This window comes from Gracilinanus agilis, chromosome 3, assembly GCF_016433145.1.
Source record: "Gracilinanus agilis isolate LMUSP501 chromosome 3, AgileGrace, whole genome shotgun sequence".
NCBI classification, from domain to species: domain Eukaryota; kingdom Metazoa; phylum Chordata; class Mammalia; order Didelphimorphia; family Didelphidae; genus Gracilinanus; species Gracilinanus agilis.
In genome coordinates this window covers 589881241-589899737 of record NC_058132.1, presented here as the reverse complement: position 1 = coordinate 589899737, position 18497 = coordinate 589881241, and the positions used below count along the sequence as shown (strand labels likewise).

General features: G+C 34.8%; 1 protein-coding gene across 1 annotated transcript in view; it reads right to left on the bottom strand.

Moving 5' to 3' along the window:
• Window positions 1-3860: 3860 nt before the first annotated feature.
• Window positions 3861-18497, bottom strand: part of TNFSF11 (TNF superfamily member 11) — a 50574-nt gene continuing 35937 nt past the window's right edge. The window contains exons 3-5 of the mRNA XM_044667391.1: window positions 14148-14193; window positions 13973-14068; window positions 3861-4282 (exon numbers count right to left, since the gene is read on the bottom strand). Coding sequence (XP_044523326.1) covers window positions 3861-4282; window positions 13973-14068; window positions 14148-14193 — 564 coding nt within the window. The remainder of the gene's footprint in view (window positions 4283-13972; window positions 14069-14147; window positions 14194-18497) is intronic.

Sequence of the window (18497 nt, the reverse complement as noted above, 5' to 3'; positions counted from 1 at the left end):
ACAACTTTTAAAGAACCTGGGATTTCACAAGACTAAGATTCTAGTGGAAAATAAGGAGAGTACTATATTAGTGGTCCTGTTAGAGATTTCTGGTGTTTCTAATAGTATGAACTTGGTAATATAGAGGAATCTAAACTTAAAAAGGAAAAACAAAACTGAAATGTAAATCTATCTGCAATACTTAACATCTTAAACCAAACTAAAAGATAGAGATAGAACATAAGCACTTAGTATAAGATGCTCAAATTATGGCTTTCAAAATTGGAGAAATGAAACTCCTCTAGGAATCCAGTTTATGATGGCCAAGAAATGAGTAGTTAGTATTGGAAAGACAGAAAAATTTACTCAGTTGGAAGGAAGAGAGAGAGAGAAAGAAGGAAAGAAGGAAGAAAGGAAAGAAAGAAGGGAGGAAAGGAGGAAAAGAGGAAAGGAGGGAAGGAGGGAGGGAGGAACTTTATAATCATACAAAATTCAGTAGCATAGAATATATATGTTATAGAAACCTATTCAGGAAAAAAGAGGTCAGCACCATTCTAAGACTTACTAAATGTTTGTTGAACATAATTGAAAAGCTCCTTTAGGTAGAGTAACAAGAATTCACATTTATACAGAATTTTACAATCCTCTTTCCACACAATAATCTTGTGACAGGTAGTATAAATGTAATCTCAAAAATTTAATTTATTTGTTATAATACCCAGTTTACTCCCTCTTCTCTCTCCATTAGAGAAGGAATAATTTGACAATTACACATATATGTATGTGTAAAAATATATCTCACTTATATCTACTTATTAGTTTTTTCTCTGGAGATAGACATAACAAGTCATTCTTTAAACTATTTCTCTTGCTGAATATGATGTTCTCTTGGTTATGCTCTTCATAATTTCATGTAGGTCTTTCCATGTTTTTTATAGCTATAAAAATCATAACTTGACCAAGGTCACTTGGTCAATTGGTCACGTACCCAGGCTAGTATCATTCAAGAGTCATTTGACTTTTGACCCAATAATCATTCCACTACACCAGGAAAAGACAATTTTATTTGTCACAAGATTTCATAAGTTTGAATTTTCTGGCATTCATCCATATTTGTTTGGTGCTTTAACTAGACTTCCGAAATAACTGGTTTCCAGTTTTCATCATGACCATATTTGAAAGTCTCCCCAATGGCCAGCAGCCCTTTGAGCCTGAGAACCACTTGTGTGGCAAAGCAATTTTCATTCATGCAACTGGGAATTCTAAGGAATGGACAGGGGAGAATAATAACTCACCTTTATCTAGGACTTTAATGGATGCAAAATGGTTTCTTTATAACAGCTTTCTGAGGGAAGGAAGAAGCAAAAGAAAGAAAAGAAAGGAAATTTATGAAGGTAAGGAAAGAATGAATAAGAGAAAATGAAAGGATATACTTAACGGTGGAAATAAGAGATCAATATTATTGGTTTGCAGTCAACGTTTTAGATGCCCTAGTCAGGCTTGCCTAAGCATCATATTTCTGGAGAGGAAAAAAACAACTTTCTACTTTCAATCCAATCTAATGAACATTTATCAAGCAATTAATGTATGCAAGGCACTGTATTAGGCACTAGGGATATAATGAAGTTATAAACAGTTTTTTCCTCCAAGGAGATTACATTTTACCAGAAGAAAAATTTTATAGCATCTCAATTAAACAAGGATTTATCAAACACTTATTTATGTGTCAGGCACCGTACTAAGTATTGGGGTTGCAAAGACAAAAATGACTAAAAAGTTTTTGCCCTTAAGTGGCTTTTGGGGGTAACTAGGTGGCTTAGTGGATTGAGAGCCAGACCCAGAGACAAGAAGTTCTAGGTTCAAATCTGGCTGCAGACACCTGTGTGTCCCTGAGCAAGTTGCTTAACCCCCATTGTTTAGTCCTTACAGTTCTTGTGCCTTAGAACCAATATATAATATTTATTATAAGACGGAAGACAAGAGTTTTTTTAAAGTGGTTTTCATTTGACCAATCTACCATTTTGAATTTTAATGTTATAGTTCCTATAAACTATAATTCTATAAAAATTGAACTTCTCTGAAGAAAAGAATTAGATTTATTTTTTAAAAAATAAAACAATTAGATATGACCTGGGCTTTTGCATTATTTTTATGTTTTGCAAAACTCAGTATTTCTTTCAATAGCACATTCATTTCTTTCTTTCCTGTCATTATCATTAGGACTCCACGTCTGCTAGTGCTAAGGTTACACCACAATTATGGCTAACTAATTTTCATCAGGTGGCTCCTTTTCTTATACCATTTGCCTTTAATTAGTTCACCAACATTAGAGTTACCCAAAGGCAAACTCCCATGATGCTAGTTCATAAGATCCTCATTGCTTCCTCCTCTACAATAGAAAAAAAGTATAAAAATGGCAGGTGATGCCATAGATCACTAAACAAATGGCTGATTTTCCCCTAGGGAATCTTGCCTGATGTTAAATATATTTAGTCCTCAATAGAAGTATGGGTAGGTCCCGCCCTTTTTTTTTTTTTTTAACTTGCAAAGCCTCTTTGGACCAACACATGTGTAGATGTCTCAATTTATTTTATCAGAGTTGAAGAGTTCATTGATGTAACAGACCTTGTTCCTTAATCTTAATTAAATCCACATTTCTCCCAATAAAATTCAGGAAGAACTATAAACTACACAAAAGTCTAACAGGGAGAAAAGGATCACCAAGAAAGACAAGTATAACAGGAAACCACAGTATCTCAAAGAATCTTTTCATATAAATTTATTTTTATACAAAAGAAAAAAAGAAAATGTTTTTATTGTATAGTATAAAATTTATCCCTACTAAACTGAAGATGGTTTCTTTGGCCAATATGCCTCTGATAACTTTATAGCTTTTTTTAAATCCACAATCTGCAGTACTTGTAGAAAAAACACCTGTTCAATAATTACATAAATACTCTTGACAGGTTTCAATGGCCCATTATGTATTCTTTTTGGCAATGTCAGCTTCCTAAAGTCAATTAGCTTCTAGATTTGAAAGGCACCTGGTGACCAACATTCTACTCGTTATTCATGGAATTCATTTAATTTTTGCATAGACTTGACAAGTCTGAAAAATCTATTAAGTTAAAAAAGAACAAAGAAATATATTACATTTGCTATTAGCAAACAATCTTTCTTTCCTTTAGCTGCAAGTTTTCCCCAGGGGATTAACAAAGTGCACTAGTTAAATATGTCTGTACATTTAAAACATTAAATATGCCAACAGCAAGACATTTTAAATATTTTGAATCAAATACTATAGCACAAATATAATTTACATATTTTGCACAAAACATTACATCTGAAATATAATTTTAGTTATTATATAAAAATACATTTTTTTTCTTTCTTCTTTAGAAAAAAAATCATTTGCAGGTTCTAGCATGATGTAACAATTCAAAAGAACTCAACCTTTCAGATGATCTCCCTTTTGCAATTAAGATAAAATCCTATCAGGTTTCGCCTCCTAGTGGCATGAAACTGCAGCTAGACCAGGCGTCAACGTAGCCCCTTCTAATGGCCCAAATGCAGCGTTTCATGAAGGTAACCATAAATGCCACACTCCGGTTTAATTCTAGGAATTTATTACAAAATATATAAACCATTGTGTAAAAAAAGCCTGTACGTTGGAATATATTTCAAGTCCAGATATTCCCTTTGTACGTGTACACACAGAGTCAAATGTACACCTCTGAGGGTAAAATTCTGCTCAGAAGGCTCTAAGTCATGTCTCCTAGTAGTCTGACACAGCTATGAAACATTTTTTTCTGAGATTTTTTTTAAAAAAAATTAACACTCACTCTAGGAAATGTATAATTACTACCAGCAAAACTTGAGGTTCAATCTATATCTCGAACTTTGAAAGCCCCAAAGTAAGTTGCATCTTGGGCAGGATCCAGTAAGGATGGGTTGGATACCTGGATACTTATTTCTTCACCAGATCTCAGTTTAAAAAATCCTCCTATATTGATAGAGTAAAAATGGAACTCTGACTTTTTTGACCAGTGTTTCGTGCTTCCTCCTTTCATCAGAGTATCAGAATTCCGAATCTTCACATTCGTTTTCGTGACATACACCATCAGCTGAAGAGATTCTGTGGCCAGACCACCAGAGGTTTCATGATGTCTGAAGCAAATGTTGGCATAGAGGTAGTAGAAGCCATCTTGGTTGACCCTTAGTTTTCCATTGCTGAAAGTCATATTTGATATGTTTGCCCAACCTCTGTCATGGTACCAGGAAGAAAGATTCACTTTGCGGGAACCTGAGCAGAAGGGGGAAAAAATAATTAAAATGTAGTTCTTTCCTTGAATAGGACATTCAACAGGTCTTTAAGCTGAGAAGCAAACCACCCAAGGAGTATTCCAAGGTGTTAAGTAATCAAACCTCAAAACTTTCACCAGAATGGACTTTTTCATTTACTTATACATCTCAATCTTGTCTCAGCCTTCACTTTCAATTCATGCAGAGATATTTGAAGTACATAAAAGGAAAATGAGAAACTGGATTTCAGAGTAGCAAGGACGTTGCTGTCTATAATCTTCTTTCCTCTTTTCCCAATTTTTCCTCTTTTAAACTTAACTTGTACTCACAACTGAGAGCTGTAGTTCAACATAGGAGAAAACGTGCTTGGCACCCAATGAAGAGGCAATGGGGCATATTAGAAATAGTATTTGAACGGAAATCAGGGAACCTGGGAAGACCTTGCTCTGACACTAAATCACTTTATGAATTGCACAAACCATTAACCTCTTTGGACCTCAGTTTCCTCATGTGCAACAGGAAGAGATTAGACCAGATTTCCAAGGACATTTCTATCATAAAGTTCTTTTATTCAGTTAAATGTCAAATGACCCCTTTAAATTCATTCCCTTGCTACTCAGAACCTAGTCTATCCGAACAATTCTTTTATTCTTAAATGGCCCAAAGTGGTCAAGTCACTACCATCCAGTGTTCAATATTGGTCAAACGCTATACTAACCAACAATTGTACAAATTTGTTTCTATAATTATAATTGATAATGTCTGAAATGCTTCCTAAATCAAAGACGAAAATTACTTTCAGATTTTTTTAAATTGTATTTTCATTCCTTGGTAGTTGATAACTAAGGAATAATATACAAATTTAGTCATTTTAAGGCACAGTGGATAAAGAATCAGTCTGAGCTATGGGCCTCTGACACATACTGACAAGGTGTTTCTGGGCAATTCACTAAAACCCTGAAAGTCCCCAGGCCATCCTCTAATACTATATAAACTGCAGAATTGTTCATCTGTATTAGGAGAAGAAATTTCCTCACTGGGAGTTCCCTATGCCAGTGATATTATCAATCTACATCATGACCCTCTCACCTAATAGCCATACATTAATCAGAACATTTAATTAAGCAAAATAACCATATCTAAACCATGTCAAATGAAAAAGAGATTTTACTGCATAAGAATTGCTGCCCATCTGCAGAGAACGAACTTTCCTTTAATGAATGGTATAAAGTACTAACTCCTTTTCCATCCCATAGGAAGTCTGTATGAACAATTACTCCACCCAATTAAGGTAGTCATTTATGTTGCAATAAATAAGATCAGCAACTCAGTCTTTTAGGTTTGATGCCAGAAAATCCCATTTCAGTGACTATTACAATCTCCTTACTCTCTGCCAGTTGACCTTATAATTTAAAATATTTTGGTAGAGAAGCAGGAGAAAAAGGATAGCCCTAAAGGTTTTAATTTTTTCTGAATTTTATATTTATTTATATTTATTTTTAACATTTGTAATATATTGTGTATTATATATATTATATATAAATAATATAGTAACATTTATTTTTAACAATTTTTTTTTGGTAAATTTTGAGTTCCAAATTCTCTTCTTTGTGCCCATCCATTCCCATCACCCCTGAGAAGGTAAGCAAAATTATCAATTACACATGTGAAATCATACAGAACATTCCTATTTCAGCCATCAAGCCAAAAAAAAAAAAAAAGGAAATCATACTTTGATTTGACTCAGAATTCATCAGTAATCAGTACTCTCTCTAGAGATGAATAACATTTTTTCATGAGTCCTTTTCCGGATCACTGTATTGATCAGATAAGTCAAGTTTTTCACCATTGATCATCATTAGAGTGTTGTGCACAATGTTCTTCCCATTTCACTTTGCATTGGTTCATACAGTTCTTCCTATGTTTTTTTTTCCTTCCTGAAAAAACTGAAACTACTCCCACATCAATTCTTATAAAACAACTAGTACTACCACAACTTATTCTACCATTCTCCAAATGATAAACATCCCCTCAGTTTCCAATCCATTGCCACCACAAAAGAGCTGCTATAAATAACTTGAGCATAAAGGTCCTTTTCCTTTTTCTTTGATCTCTTTGGGGTACAGACATAGTAGTAGTATTCCTGGGTCAAAGAGTATGCATAGTTTTATAGTACTTTGGGCATAGTTCCAAATTGTTCTCCAGTATAATTGGACCAGTTCATAACTCCATTATTTTATTAATGTAACTGTTTTCCTTAATCATTTTTGATGGGTGTGAGGTATTACAAAGTTGTTTTTAATTTTTCTTTCTCTGATCAAGTGATTTAAAGTATTTTTACATGACCATAGCTTTCATTTCTTCTGAAAATTGCTTATTCATATCATTTGTTCATTTATCAACTGGAGAATGACCTGAATTTTTATGAATTTCATTCAGTTCTCTACATATTTGAGAAATAATAGCTATCAGAGAAACTTACTATAAATTTCTTCTATTACTTCATTGTCTATGGTATCTTTTAGCAAAATATAGTTTCCCTGATTATCTCTTTAATGACGTCTATTTTTATTTTTACTTTGTCAGAGATCATGATTACTAACTTGCCTTTTTTGCTTTCACTGAAGCATAATAGATTATGCTCCAGCCCTTTATTTCAATTCTGTATATATTTCTGATACGTGTGTCTTTTATAAACAGCATATGGTTAGATTCTGGTTTCTATCCATTTTACTATCTGCTTCCATTTTATGGGCGAGTTAATCCCATTCACAGTCCCAGTTAAAATTAGTGTGTATTTTCTGTTATCCTATTTTCTTCTATTTATCCTTTTCTTTCTCTTTTTATCCTATCACTCCTCAAAAGTGTGCTTTGCTTCTGACCATTGTCTACTTTAAATTGCCTTCCCTTTTATCTTTGCCATGAGCCCATATCTCTTATCCCTTTCCTCTCCTATTTTCCTATTGGGCAGGATAGATTTCTATATCCAGCTGAGTGCCTATTTATTCTTCCCTATTTGAAGCAATTCAAATAAGATTGAGATTCACACTTTGCCCAGCACCCTTCCATTTCCCCTTCCACTCATCTTTGCACACCTCTTTTATGTGAGGAAAATTTCCCTATTCTACCTCTCCCTTCTCACTTCTCCTGATTCACACCTCTTTCTTGCCCTTTCATTTTTGGGGAATGAACTCCCCTCTCCTTCCCCCAATCTATAATCAATTCACACTTATGTTCTCTGTCTATGTAAACTCTAACTAATTGCCTTAATAATGATGAAGTTGTTAAGACTTTTAGGTATCACCTTTCCACATAGGACTATAAACAGTTTAACTTTATTGAGCCTTTTATGATTATTTTTCATGTTTGCCTTTTTATGCCTCTTAAATCTTATGTTGGAATGTTAAATTTTCTATTCCTCTCTGGTATTTCCATCAGGAATGCCTAAAAGTCCTCTATTTCATTAATATCTATTTTTCCCCTGAAGAATGATATACAGTTTTGCTCATTTGTCTTTTAGAATTTATATTCCAAATCCTCCACTCCTTTAACAAAGAAGTTGCTAAATCTTACATGATCTTGACTGTGGCTCCATACTTGAATTGTTTCTTTTTGGCTGTTTGCAACACTTTCTCCTTGATGTGGGAGTTCTGGAATTTGGCTATAATTTTCCTGAAAGTTTTCATTTTGGGATCTCTTTCAGCTAGTAATTGGTGGATTCTTTCCAATTCTATTTTATTTCCTGCATCTAAGATAATTAGCCAGTTTTCCTTATAATAAGATGGCTCAGCTTTCTTTGATCATGTCTTTCAATTAGTCTGATAATTCTTATATTTCTTCTCTCAATCTATTTTCTAGGCCAGTAGTATTTTTCCAATGGGATATTTCATATTTTCTTCAATTTTTTTCATTCTTTCTATTTTGTTTTATTGTTTCATGATATCTCATTGAATCATTAGGTTCCACTTGCCCAATTCTAATTTTTAAGAATTAGAATTTTTCAGTTTTTGTACCTTTTTATAATTTGACCAATTTTACTTTTTTAAAAGTTCCTTTCTTCAATGAATTTTTGTGCCTTTTACCATTTTGCCAATTCTATTTTTAATGCTATTTTTAAAGGTATTTCTGTTCTTCTTTCACTAAAGTGTTCATTTTCTCTTCATAATTTTCTTACATCATTCTCATTTCTTTTCCCAATTTTTCCTCTACTATTCTTATTTCTTTCATGAAGTCTTCCCAACATTCTTGTTGGACTTGGTTCCAATTAATTAATCTTTAAAGCTCTAGTAATAGCTGTTTTCATATTTTTGTCTTCTTCTGAATTTATGTCTTGATCTTCTCTGTCACCATCGTAGCTTTTATATGGTAAAGTTCTCCTTTTTTGTTGTTGTTTACTAATTCTTTTCAGCCTGTTTGTTGTCTCAGAACTTTATGTTAAAATTGTGCTCTGCTTGCCTAGAGATGGGGAGGCACTATCCTAACCTTCAGGATTCTTTTGTGTTACTTTTTTGAGAACTAGTTTTGAGGATCAATAAGTGTTTTGGGCTTCTGAAGTGTTATGATCTGAGGAGAGGTGTGATCACTGCTTTCCTGGTCTATGCTCTTACCTTTTCCCAGAAAAGTTCCTGCTCCCTTACAGCCACAAGTGCAGGTACTCCTCTTGACCCTAGAATGACCAAGGCCCCTGATGCCTTGTAACTGACCACAAGTGCTCCTCTCTGCCCTGGAACTCTTGATTCAAAACTATGTGTGGGCAATGAATTGCCAATCAGTGTTAGTTGCACCCAGCATCAGCAAAAATCTCTTTCTGACCACTTGTATGATCCCTTAGCATCATTTCTGGGCTGAAGCTCTTAAAGTTGCTACTGCTGCTGTCACAGCTGCCTCTAAGACCCACAGCTACTGCTACTGGTGTTATCTGCCACTATGCATGCTTTGGCTCCCCACTCTGATGTCACATATCTCTCTTGTTGAACTCCTAGATTGTCTTAGGCAGGAAAAACGTCTTACTCTGACTTATTATTGGCTCTACCCTTGCAAAATTTCATTTGAAGTCATTTTAAAATTGTTTGGGATGGGACAGGGAATGTTGTAAATGTTTAGCTGGGTTGCTGCCTGTGCCATTTTGGTTTTGTCTTCTCTAAATATTTCCATTAAACAAGAAGTACAAATCCAAGGCCTACATTATGATTCACTATCATCTTGAACTGGTTCACAGCAATCAGATCCTCTCAGGCAGGATCTGAACTAGTTCTAAAGTTTCACAGAGCCTAAGACCAAGTTAGACCCAATGACTTCCTGATGGCTCCACAAGAAATGGAAAATACACTCACAGTGATTCACATGCTTACTAGCAACATGACCCTTGGCAAGTCACTTAACCATGTTTGCCTCAGTTTTCTCATCTGTAAAATGAGCAGAAGAAGGAAATAGCTAATCATTTTAGTATGTTTGCCAAGAAAACCCTAAAAAGGGTCACAAAGAGTCTGACATGGCTGGAACAAATGAACAACAACAAGATATTGTGCATACATTATAGGGATAAAATAAGACTCTTAACTTCAATGAACTTAAATCTAGTTTGGGAGCTAAGAAAGAGAAATGAGAGAAGTTAACTAATTTTTTTTCCTCACATTTACTTTGTAGCAACTTTTACTTTTTGAAGCACTTTCCTATATTTATACATGACCCTCACAACAACCTATAAAGTAGGCAAGGCAGGTCTCATTATCCTTGCTCTATAGACATAAAATCTGAGGCTTCAATGAAGTTAAAAGAATTTTAAGGTTACACTGCTAGGAAGTAGTATAATCTCCCTGTGATTGTAAATCCAATGTTCCTTCTACTCAACCACATTGCAATACAAAGCAATCTCATCAGTTTTAAATAAGCACTCTAGGTAAATTCTAGAGTATTCCAAAGGCAAGAGAGTTCACCATGGGAGAGAAAAGTCAGGAAAGGATTCATTCAGATGATGCACAAAATTTGGGCAGGCAGAGAGAGAAAGGAGTGAGAGCATTCCAGACTGGGTCAAGGGCAAGAACAATGGTCTAGTTGTAAGACCATATACAGCCAGCTAGAGGGACAGTAAGCAGATCAAATCCAATTAGAGAAATGGGTTCAAAGGACATAGTGGTTGAAGAGATAAATTGAGTCAGGCTAGAATGAACTTGGTATATCTGGGCAAAGAGCCTTGCACTAATGGGGCTTGACTGAACCTCAACCACCAGTTGTGGCAAATTTGGGAGCAAGATGGGATGATATTAGTGGAAATCTACACCCTGAGTAGCACAAATGAAACAATGAATTTTATATGGGAAAGTGATAGGTTTATGTCCCCTGATGCCCAAGATTTCTACGTTGTTATTAACAGTCAGCAAACAGGGTTCTTATGTCTCTTTGTAGTTATATGCATAGCTGATCCTAGCCATACCACAAAATATAGACCCCATGAGATGTCTATACATGAAGGACCAATGCTTTTGTTGGTCTAGGAGATCTAGTGTTGCATCAGGTGGGAATTTCTCTTCATCAATGCAAGCCATCATACATCTATAACTTAAAGTATTAGAGAGTAGTTAGGGTTCAAAAAAGTTAAGGGATTTGCCTCTAATTACAAAGCTAGTAATAGTTGGAGGCAGAATTTGAACCCTTGGTGCTCCTAATTCTAAGTCCAATACTATCTAATATCCAGGTTGCCTCTCGTTGCCCCAAGATATTAATTAAAAAATGTATAGTAATCTTCCTCTAAAGTGTTGATTACTGATTACTGTCAAAAGTAAGAAATAAGTGGACTTGGGAAAATGCTCTGTGTCAGAAGAACAAATCCTATTTTCCTAAACAGTAAGGTAAATAAATCCATTTCACTCGGGCACAAACTTGATAAACTTCTCAAATATCTAAGAGTTCTGCTATTTTTTTCAGCAATGATTTTATACAAGATGCCTGTTGAGATTTTCATAACCAAAAGTATGAATGCTATTGCCAAATAGACTTTAGCATATAATCTAGTGTAAAATTTATCACAGGTCATTTAAAATAACCTGAAAAAATAAATGTAGAATAACAGTTTCATATTATATGCAGCTGATGCTTCATTATTAATTTGATTGCATTTAAAATGTGCTAATATGCAAAGTAATCTCAGTCATTAGAGCAAATTAGTTTAATTCTTTTGGAGATGTAAAGAAAATAGAGATAAGATGTGTTGATGAAACCTATTTGAAATATATAAGTAAGAAGAATGAAGAACCCTGTAGTCATATTCTATTCCAAACTGCACAAGCTTACTCTCAAAGAAAATATTATATTGGCTACTACAAAATTATCTCAGAATACTTCACAGAAAACTTTCCTGCCCTAATTATGCCCCTATGATCTCAGAAATTGAGCCTGAGAATTGGGCTCAAAAATAGCAAGATATTTAGTGTTTCAAGTACAAAAATACCTTGCCTAATTGTAACACAGCCAGCCATCTGGAAGCCTCATTTATCTGGCAACATCCAAGAACTAGAAGAAAATAAGGTTTAGCGCAACCAAAACAGATGCTACAGATCTGTATATACTAAACCTCATGTACTTTACTGATAGAACAACCTTGATTTTTGCCATACTTTTGGCAAAAATGCCAAAAACTATTTGCCATGCTTTTTTTTAGCACATTTCTAAAGAGTATGGTCTCGGGTCTATAAACCCATCAGAAACAAGGGCCAGCAAAATGAAAGTAGGGAGAATATTATGACTGAACAACAGAGAAGTGAAATCTTGATATTGTAAAGATAGAATTAACTCTTTTTACCTATTTTAATGTAACCTATCAGCAACCTTTAACTCAAATCAATCATAAATTCAAAATACCCCTACTTAACATTTAAGTCAGAGAATTCACAAGTCACTTACTAGAAAAAATCCTCACCTCCAAAGGGTACTGATGTAATAATAAAGAGAACCTTTGATGTTTAATAGAGAGGAGAAAGAGAAAGTCTATGTGGTGAGTCTCTCTTCCAAATCTCATCCTTACACTGGGTAGTGCTAGGCAAATTGACAGACTGCATTTGGTTTCTGTGAAAAGGGGTAAAGACAGAAAATGACGTGGAAAAAAAGGGGTATAAAAGAAGAGACCAACATGGTCTGGAGGCTTTCCTTCCTTGGTTTTTGGAGAGACTGGTTCCTCGGAGAGACCCTTCCCTTGGAATCTGCATCAGTGAATAGAGCTGAAGAGATAAACTTTTCCTTGGAGTGACTCTGCATTGGTGGAACTCTGGCTAGACACTGGGACTTCCGGCTGAGGACTACAGGGAAATCCATGTGGAGATCGGGACTTGGGGAAGCTCTTACTGGGTGCTGAGTTGGACTTCACCAGAGCAGCATTTAGGGCTGGTGGCCTAGAACAGGCTTTATCTCCTTCCTACATTTCCCACTTTCACTATCTCTACCTAGTTGTAAATAAAAATTGCTAACAATTTCTTCAGACTTAAGGGCTAATATTTAATAAACGGTTACCACAATCTCACTTTATAACTCTCATATTGAGTCAAACCCAATTTTAATTCTTACAATAGAAAAACAGATGCAGGAACTAAAAGCACAGAAAAGTTAAGTCATTTAGTGTACACACCAATAAGTCTGATGATGTCACTGTAACTTAATGCAATAGTGAAAATGTTCGTTATGATGCTGTCACCTAGAAAAGTTTAAATGGCATTCAGTAAGACATTCTGCTTATTAAGGCAAGGAGATTTTGGTGCAAAATTGAATTTTTCAGTATTGGTAACTAAATAAATATTTCTTATCTATCTGGAAATTAGAGCCATGAAGAACATTCATTTTTTTAACAACTCGTTTCTTGAGGATTCCAGCTAGCCACAGTTTGCTCTTATTATTAGATATTAGATAGTTATCATGGAAAAAAAATCTAACTTTATGTGTTAATGTGGTTTATTATTAATGCAATATCTTGATTGGTTCAAGTCTTGGTTCTGACATTTTCTAGCTATAAATCCACAGGCAATGCCCCCAAGATATTCTAGAAGACATAAATAATTGAGCATCTATTTATCATTGGAGGGAGATTCTACATTAGTAGTTCCCTGTGCTGATGTCTCAGGTGTGACCCTCCCACTTCCCCCAAAAAATATTAGTAGAATCCATAGATTTTTAAATCAAATCTTCCTGATGGAAATAATGTAAAATGTTGCCTCTTACACAAGAATGGCAAGGTGAAGTGATGAAGTAACCACTTCATACTTAGGATAGGCCCAGAATTTTTCACTAGTTAGACACCTGTTTCCTTTGACTCTAGCTAGATTCCTGCAAGAAGCAGCTAAGTGAAAAACAGTCTAGTCGCCTAAAAGAATACAGATAACTCAGAAAAGATATCTATTACCTTCTTCAACAATGGGAATACATGTACTTTAGCTTGAGTGATTATAGAATAGTATCAACCAGCACCTGCTGGCAATATTGTCTGACTATTGGCTGAAAATGAGAACTTGAGTAAAATATATTTTGACAAAACTTAGAATCAATTTCTAGGAAGTTTTAATGTTTATCATCATCTTAGGAGCAATATATCTTTCCTCTGGTGAGAGAAAGAGCTTGCAAGTTCTCTAGTGATGGTTAAGTAGCTTTAAATATTCAAATAGTGGTGATTCTTTGAAAGGCTTTTTGACTGAATGCCATGAGAACTTACCTGAGGGAATATTGGTGCCATTAATAGTGAGATGAGCAAATGGATGGGTCTCAGATCTGCTTTTCCTGGAGACATCTAACCAAGGATCCATCATAGCTAGAGATGAAAGAAGCCAGATTAGCTCTAAGAACATTAATCCATCAGGATGTCAAATACCAAATTGACCAGTGCTCACCTTTCTCTGCCCTTGCATTCTCTGTCCTAGCCATAAGCTTTAGCTCCTAGAAGCAAAAGAATAAGGCAAAGTTTTAATGCAATAGTAATATTTTGCATTTGTGCATTGTCTTATAGTCTGAAGTACTTTTACATAAGTTCTTTATCCCATCAGGTCCTCACCACAACCTTGTACAGCAATCTATTTGCTAAAACATGATTGTCTTTTGTATATGTGGGCAGAATACAAGAATTCAAGGGTACAATGATGAAATGTTTCTTTCTCATCAAACTATATTAGTTGTATGTAGTGCTTATACTTCCATGACTAGCTATGTGTTTGATTGGATAAATTCACCAAAGAAAATGACTTGGCTATTCTGAGAAAACTATACGATGCCTGCATACCAACACAGGGCATTACAAACTATTCAAGCTAGTGGGGGTGGGGGGGAGACAGCGTTATTTATAAAACAAGGGGTAATTGAAGCATAATTAAAAACAGTCAGCAGGTACACAAATGGAGAGAAGATTAACCAGGAAAATAACAATTACACGGAATATGTTGTTCTCTTAAATCTTTGGGGGAATACTTTTTATGTCCATTTCATTAGAGCACATTGCGGGTTATACCAGTTGTGCGCAGCCCACAGAGAAGAGAATGATGGTCAACAACCAGTGGTTAATTTTTTTTTTAATCACAGTGCATTAAAAAGTACTACACAGAAGTGTGGGAGCTTTTAGAATGCCTATAATTAACTTAAATTATTGCTGCAAATAAAAGTTCAGAAATACAGGCCAAAGAAAGGAAGTGCACTGGGTCCAAAAGAGGATGGGTATTTGCATTTCAATCCAAGGATACTACTTTATCAAAGCCACCCAGGGACCTCTCCTAGATGCCCTGTTAGTCAAGTCATTAAGCACTGGATTTGCACATTGAAAGTAGTAATCCTAAATCCTTTAGGGAACAGCTGGAAATTTTTTCCTCATTTGAATCCAGACCTTCTAAATGATAACTGACTTCATGTTATCTTGAGAGAGCACATAATCTCTGTGACTTAGTTAAACTATCTATTAAATCAGCATGGCTAATTCATTCATGCCAATCATTCGCCAGGATGTTCATTCAAAATATGAGATATAAAAATACCAGGTCAAATGTTCTGCAATGAAATTAGAATATCCGTATATAATTCCATTATTAAGCATCGGCAATAACCACAGCCTCTAAAATTACAAAGTTGGAAGGTATCTGAAGGAAAAATTTATTCCATTCCCTTGACCTTGAGCAAGAATATAACATGTTATCTCAGAGAGATGAGACTCTATTCTATTTTTAAAGACCCCTCTTGAGGAATCACACAGTCTTGCTAAGAAACCCAATATAGTGTTTTAAATGAATAACCATCACATTTTACTTTAGAAACCCTAAGGTCGAAATATTCATTCTGAACCACTGGTTTGCCCTGCTCCACCTGAGATCTAAGTCTTTCCCCAGATCTTTAACAAGCTCTTCTGTAATCCCTAAGCTTCTTCTCTCACTTCCCACTGGGCATGGAATTGTACAATTTCTTCATTTTTACCCTTGGTGAAATTCTACAAGGTCTGATTTTACATCTGCTTCTTTAACTGATGATGCCTCTTATGTGTGTAGTCACAGCACTAGAAATTAGGCATAATTCAAGCATATCAATACATTTTATATCAGATAACCCTTGGGAAGCCACTACATTTCGTAGCTCATTAAAAATCAGATTCTTCAATATTTAATGCATGTCTTTGGATACTTAATTTTCCATAAATACATACAGAAATTTTGGAAATGCTTTAAAAGTCAGTGGAATATTCCATCCTGGGTAGATTTAGGAGGCGAGTAACACTCTCTAGTCTTTCACCTCTTGGTCACCTCTAAGTTCACACACTTAACAACAGCTCAGAGGTAGGATAAGTTGAGTGTCATAATATCATAATGCTGCAATGGGCTGGAAAAAGAGAGGTCATCCATTGCAACCTCTTCATTGGATAAATGAGGAAACTGAGGCTTAAGTTTTATTCTAGTTTCTAGTGGGAAGGTATGTAATAGATAGAAATACAGAATGATAGTCTCAAGTTACTGATAAGCTAAGCCAAGAAGAGCCTCCGACTCATAACCTATGATGGTGGTACTTCCAAATGAGGGCTAGAAGCTTGTGATGTCATATCCATATTCTATGGATAAATAATGGAATTTCAGTAACTAGCACACCTCAATAGTACTTCTAATATGTACAAGGTTGGGGAGAGGGGAATTAGGAAAACTTTAGAATCAGTAGAGTACCAAGTCTGAAGTTGGGAAGACTCATCTTCGTGAGTTCAAATCCAACTTCAGGCACAAGCTGGGTAAGTCACTTAACTCTGTTTTGCCTCAATTTCCTCAACTGAAAAATGAGATGGAGAAGGAAAGAACAAACCACTCTGGTATCTTTGCCAAGAAGACCCCAAATGGGGTCACAGTTTACCAGACATGACTGAAATGAACAACAACAAAGAATCTCTAAGCCCTCATAAGGTAAGCTTACTAACTAACCTAAATATGGGAACAATAACAAAAACAAAAGCTTTTACATAACATTTTAAGATTTACAAAGTGCTTTTAAGCTATTATCTCATTTGGTCTTCACAACAACCCTGTGAAGTAGGTGCTATTATTATCCCTATTTTACAAATGAGGAAAACTAAAGTCAACAGAAATTAAATGACTTGATTAGGCATTTGAGGTTAAATTTGAAGTCAGACCTCCCTAATTCTAAACTGGGGGTTCTATCCACTGTCCCACATAGCTGGTTTCATGTGAATAGTTATATACAACTATATAAAAATATACCAATACAACTATAGAACACTATTTTAGAGATAAAGATATAATATATGTATAATAAGTACAATATAAATATGTAGATATAAATAACTGGTGAAATAGTAATTGCTCATAAAAAGCCCAAGTTAATATATTAAAAATTACAAGAGTCTCTGAATTATTTTATTTGTTATTAAACTAGCAAAGGATTACTTTATAGAGCTAGGAAATTCTAAAATTTCATCTAAAAATGTTAAGAATTTCAAGGGAAATAATTTTTTTAATGAGAAGAAAGGAGGTCTAGAAGTACTAAATATCAAATTATACTACAAAGCAGTAATCATCAAAATTATTTGATTCTGGCTAAATACTAGAGTTTTATTGGTATAGCTAATTAAGCACACAACATATAGAAGCAAACAGAGATAGGAGCCTAGGGTTCAATAAACACAAAGACTCCCAACTATTGACATAAGGACTCCATAGTTTAACAAAAACTGCCAGGAGAACAAAAGCAATATAGAAACCAAGTGTAAACCAACATCTCATATCATATATAATAAGATAAGCATCAAGGTCACATCATAAATTAAAGAAGCAAAGTAGAAAGTACTTATGGCTAGAAGAAGCGCTCATGATTAAATAAGACATAGGGGGATCACAGAAGATAAAATGGAAAGTTTTAACTCCATAAAATTTAGTTGTTAGGGGCAGCTGGGTAGCTCAGTGGATTGAGAGCCAGGCCTAGAGACAGGAGGTCCTAGGTTCAAACCCGGCCTCAGCCACTTCCCAGCTGTGTGACCCTGGGCAAGTCACTTGACCCCCATTGCCTACCCTCACCAATCTTCCACCTATAAGTCAATACACAGAAGTTAAGGGTTTAAAATTTAAAAAAAACATTAGTTGTTTTTGTACAAATGAAATAATTATAAAATTAAAAGAGAAATAGATAAGTAGAGAAAAAAATCTTTGCGTAAATTTTTTATGATAAAAGTTTCATGTCAAAGATACATAAAGAACCAATTCAAATTTGTAAGAAAAAGAGCCATTCACTAGTTGATAGCAAATGAATGAATTTTTCTCAAGGGAAGAAATCCAAGCTATCACTAACCATATGAAGAAATGCTCCAAATCACTAATGGTAAGAAAAATGCAAATTAAAACAACTCTGAGGTATCATCTCACACCCATCTGATTGGCAAATTTTACAAAAAAGAAAAATGACAAATGTTGGAGGAATTGCAGAAAAGCAGGTATACTAAAGCACTCATGAATTACGAATTGATATGTAGAAGTACTAGAAAATAATTTGGTACAATACCACCCAAATTACTAAACTAGGTATTCCCATTGACCCAACAATACCACTGCTGGGCTTCTACCCTAAAGAGAATGAAGAAATAAAGGACCTATCTGTACAAAAATAGTTATAGTAGCTCTTTTCTTGTAGTAATAAAGAACTGAAAATTAAGAGAGTTGAAAGTATGGAATATGAATGCAATAAAATAATATTGTGGCAAAAGAATTCAAGAAATG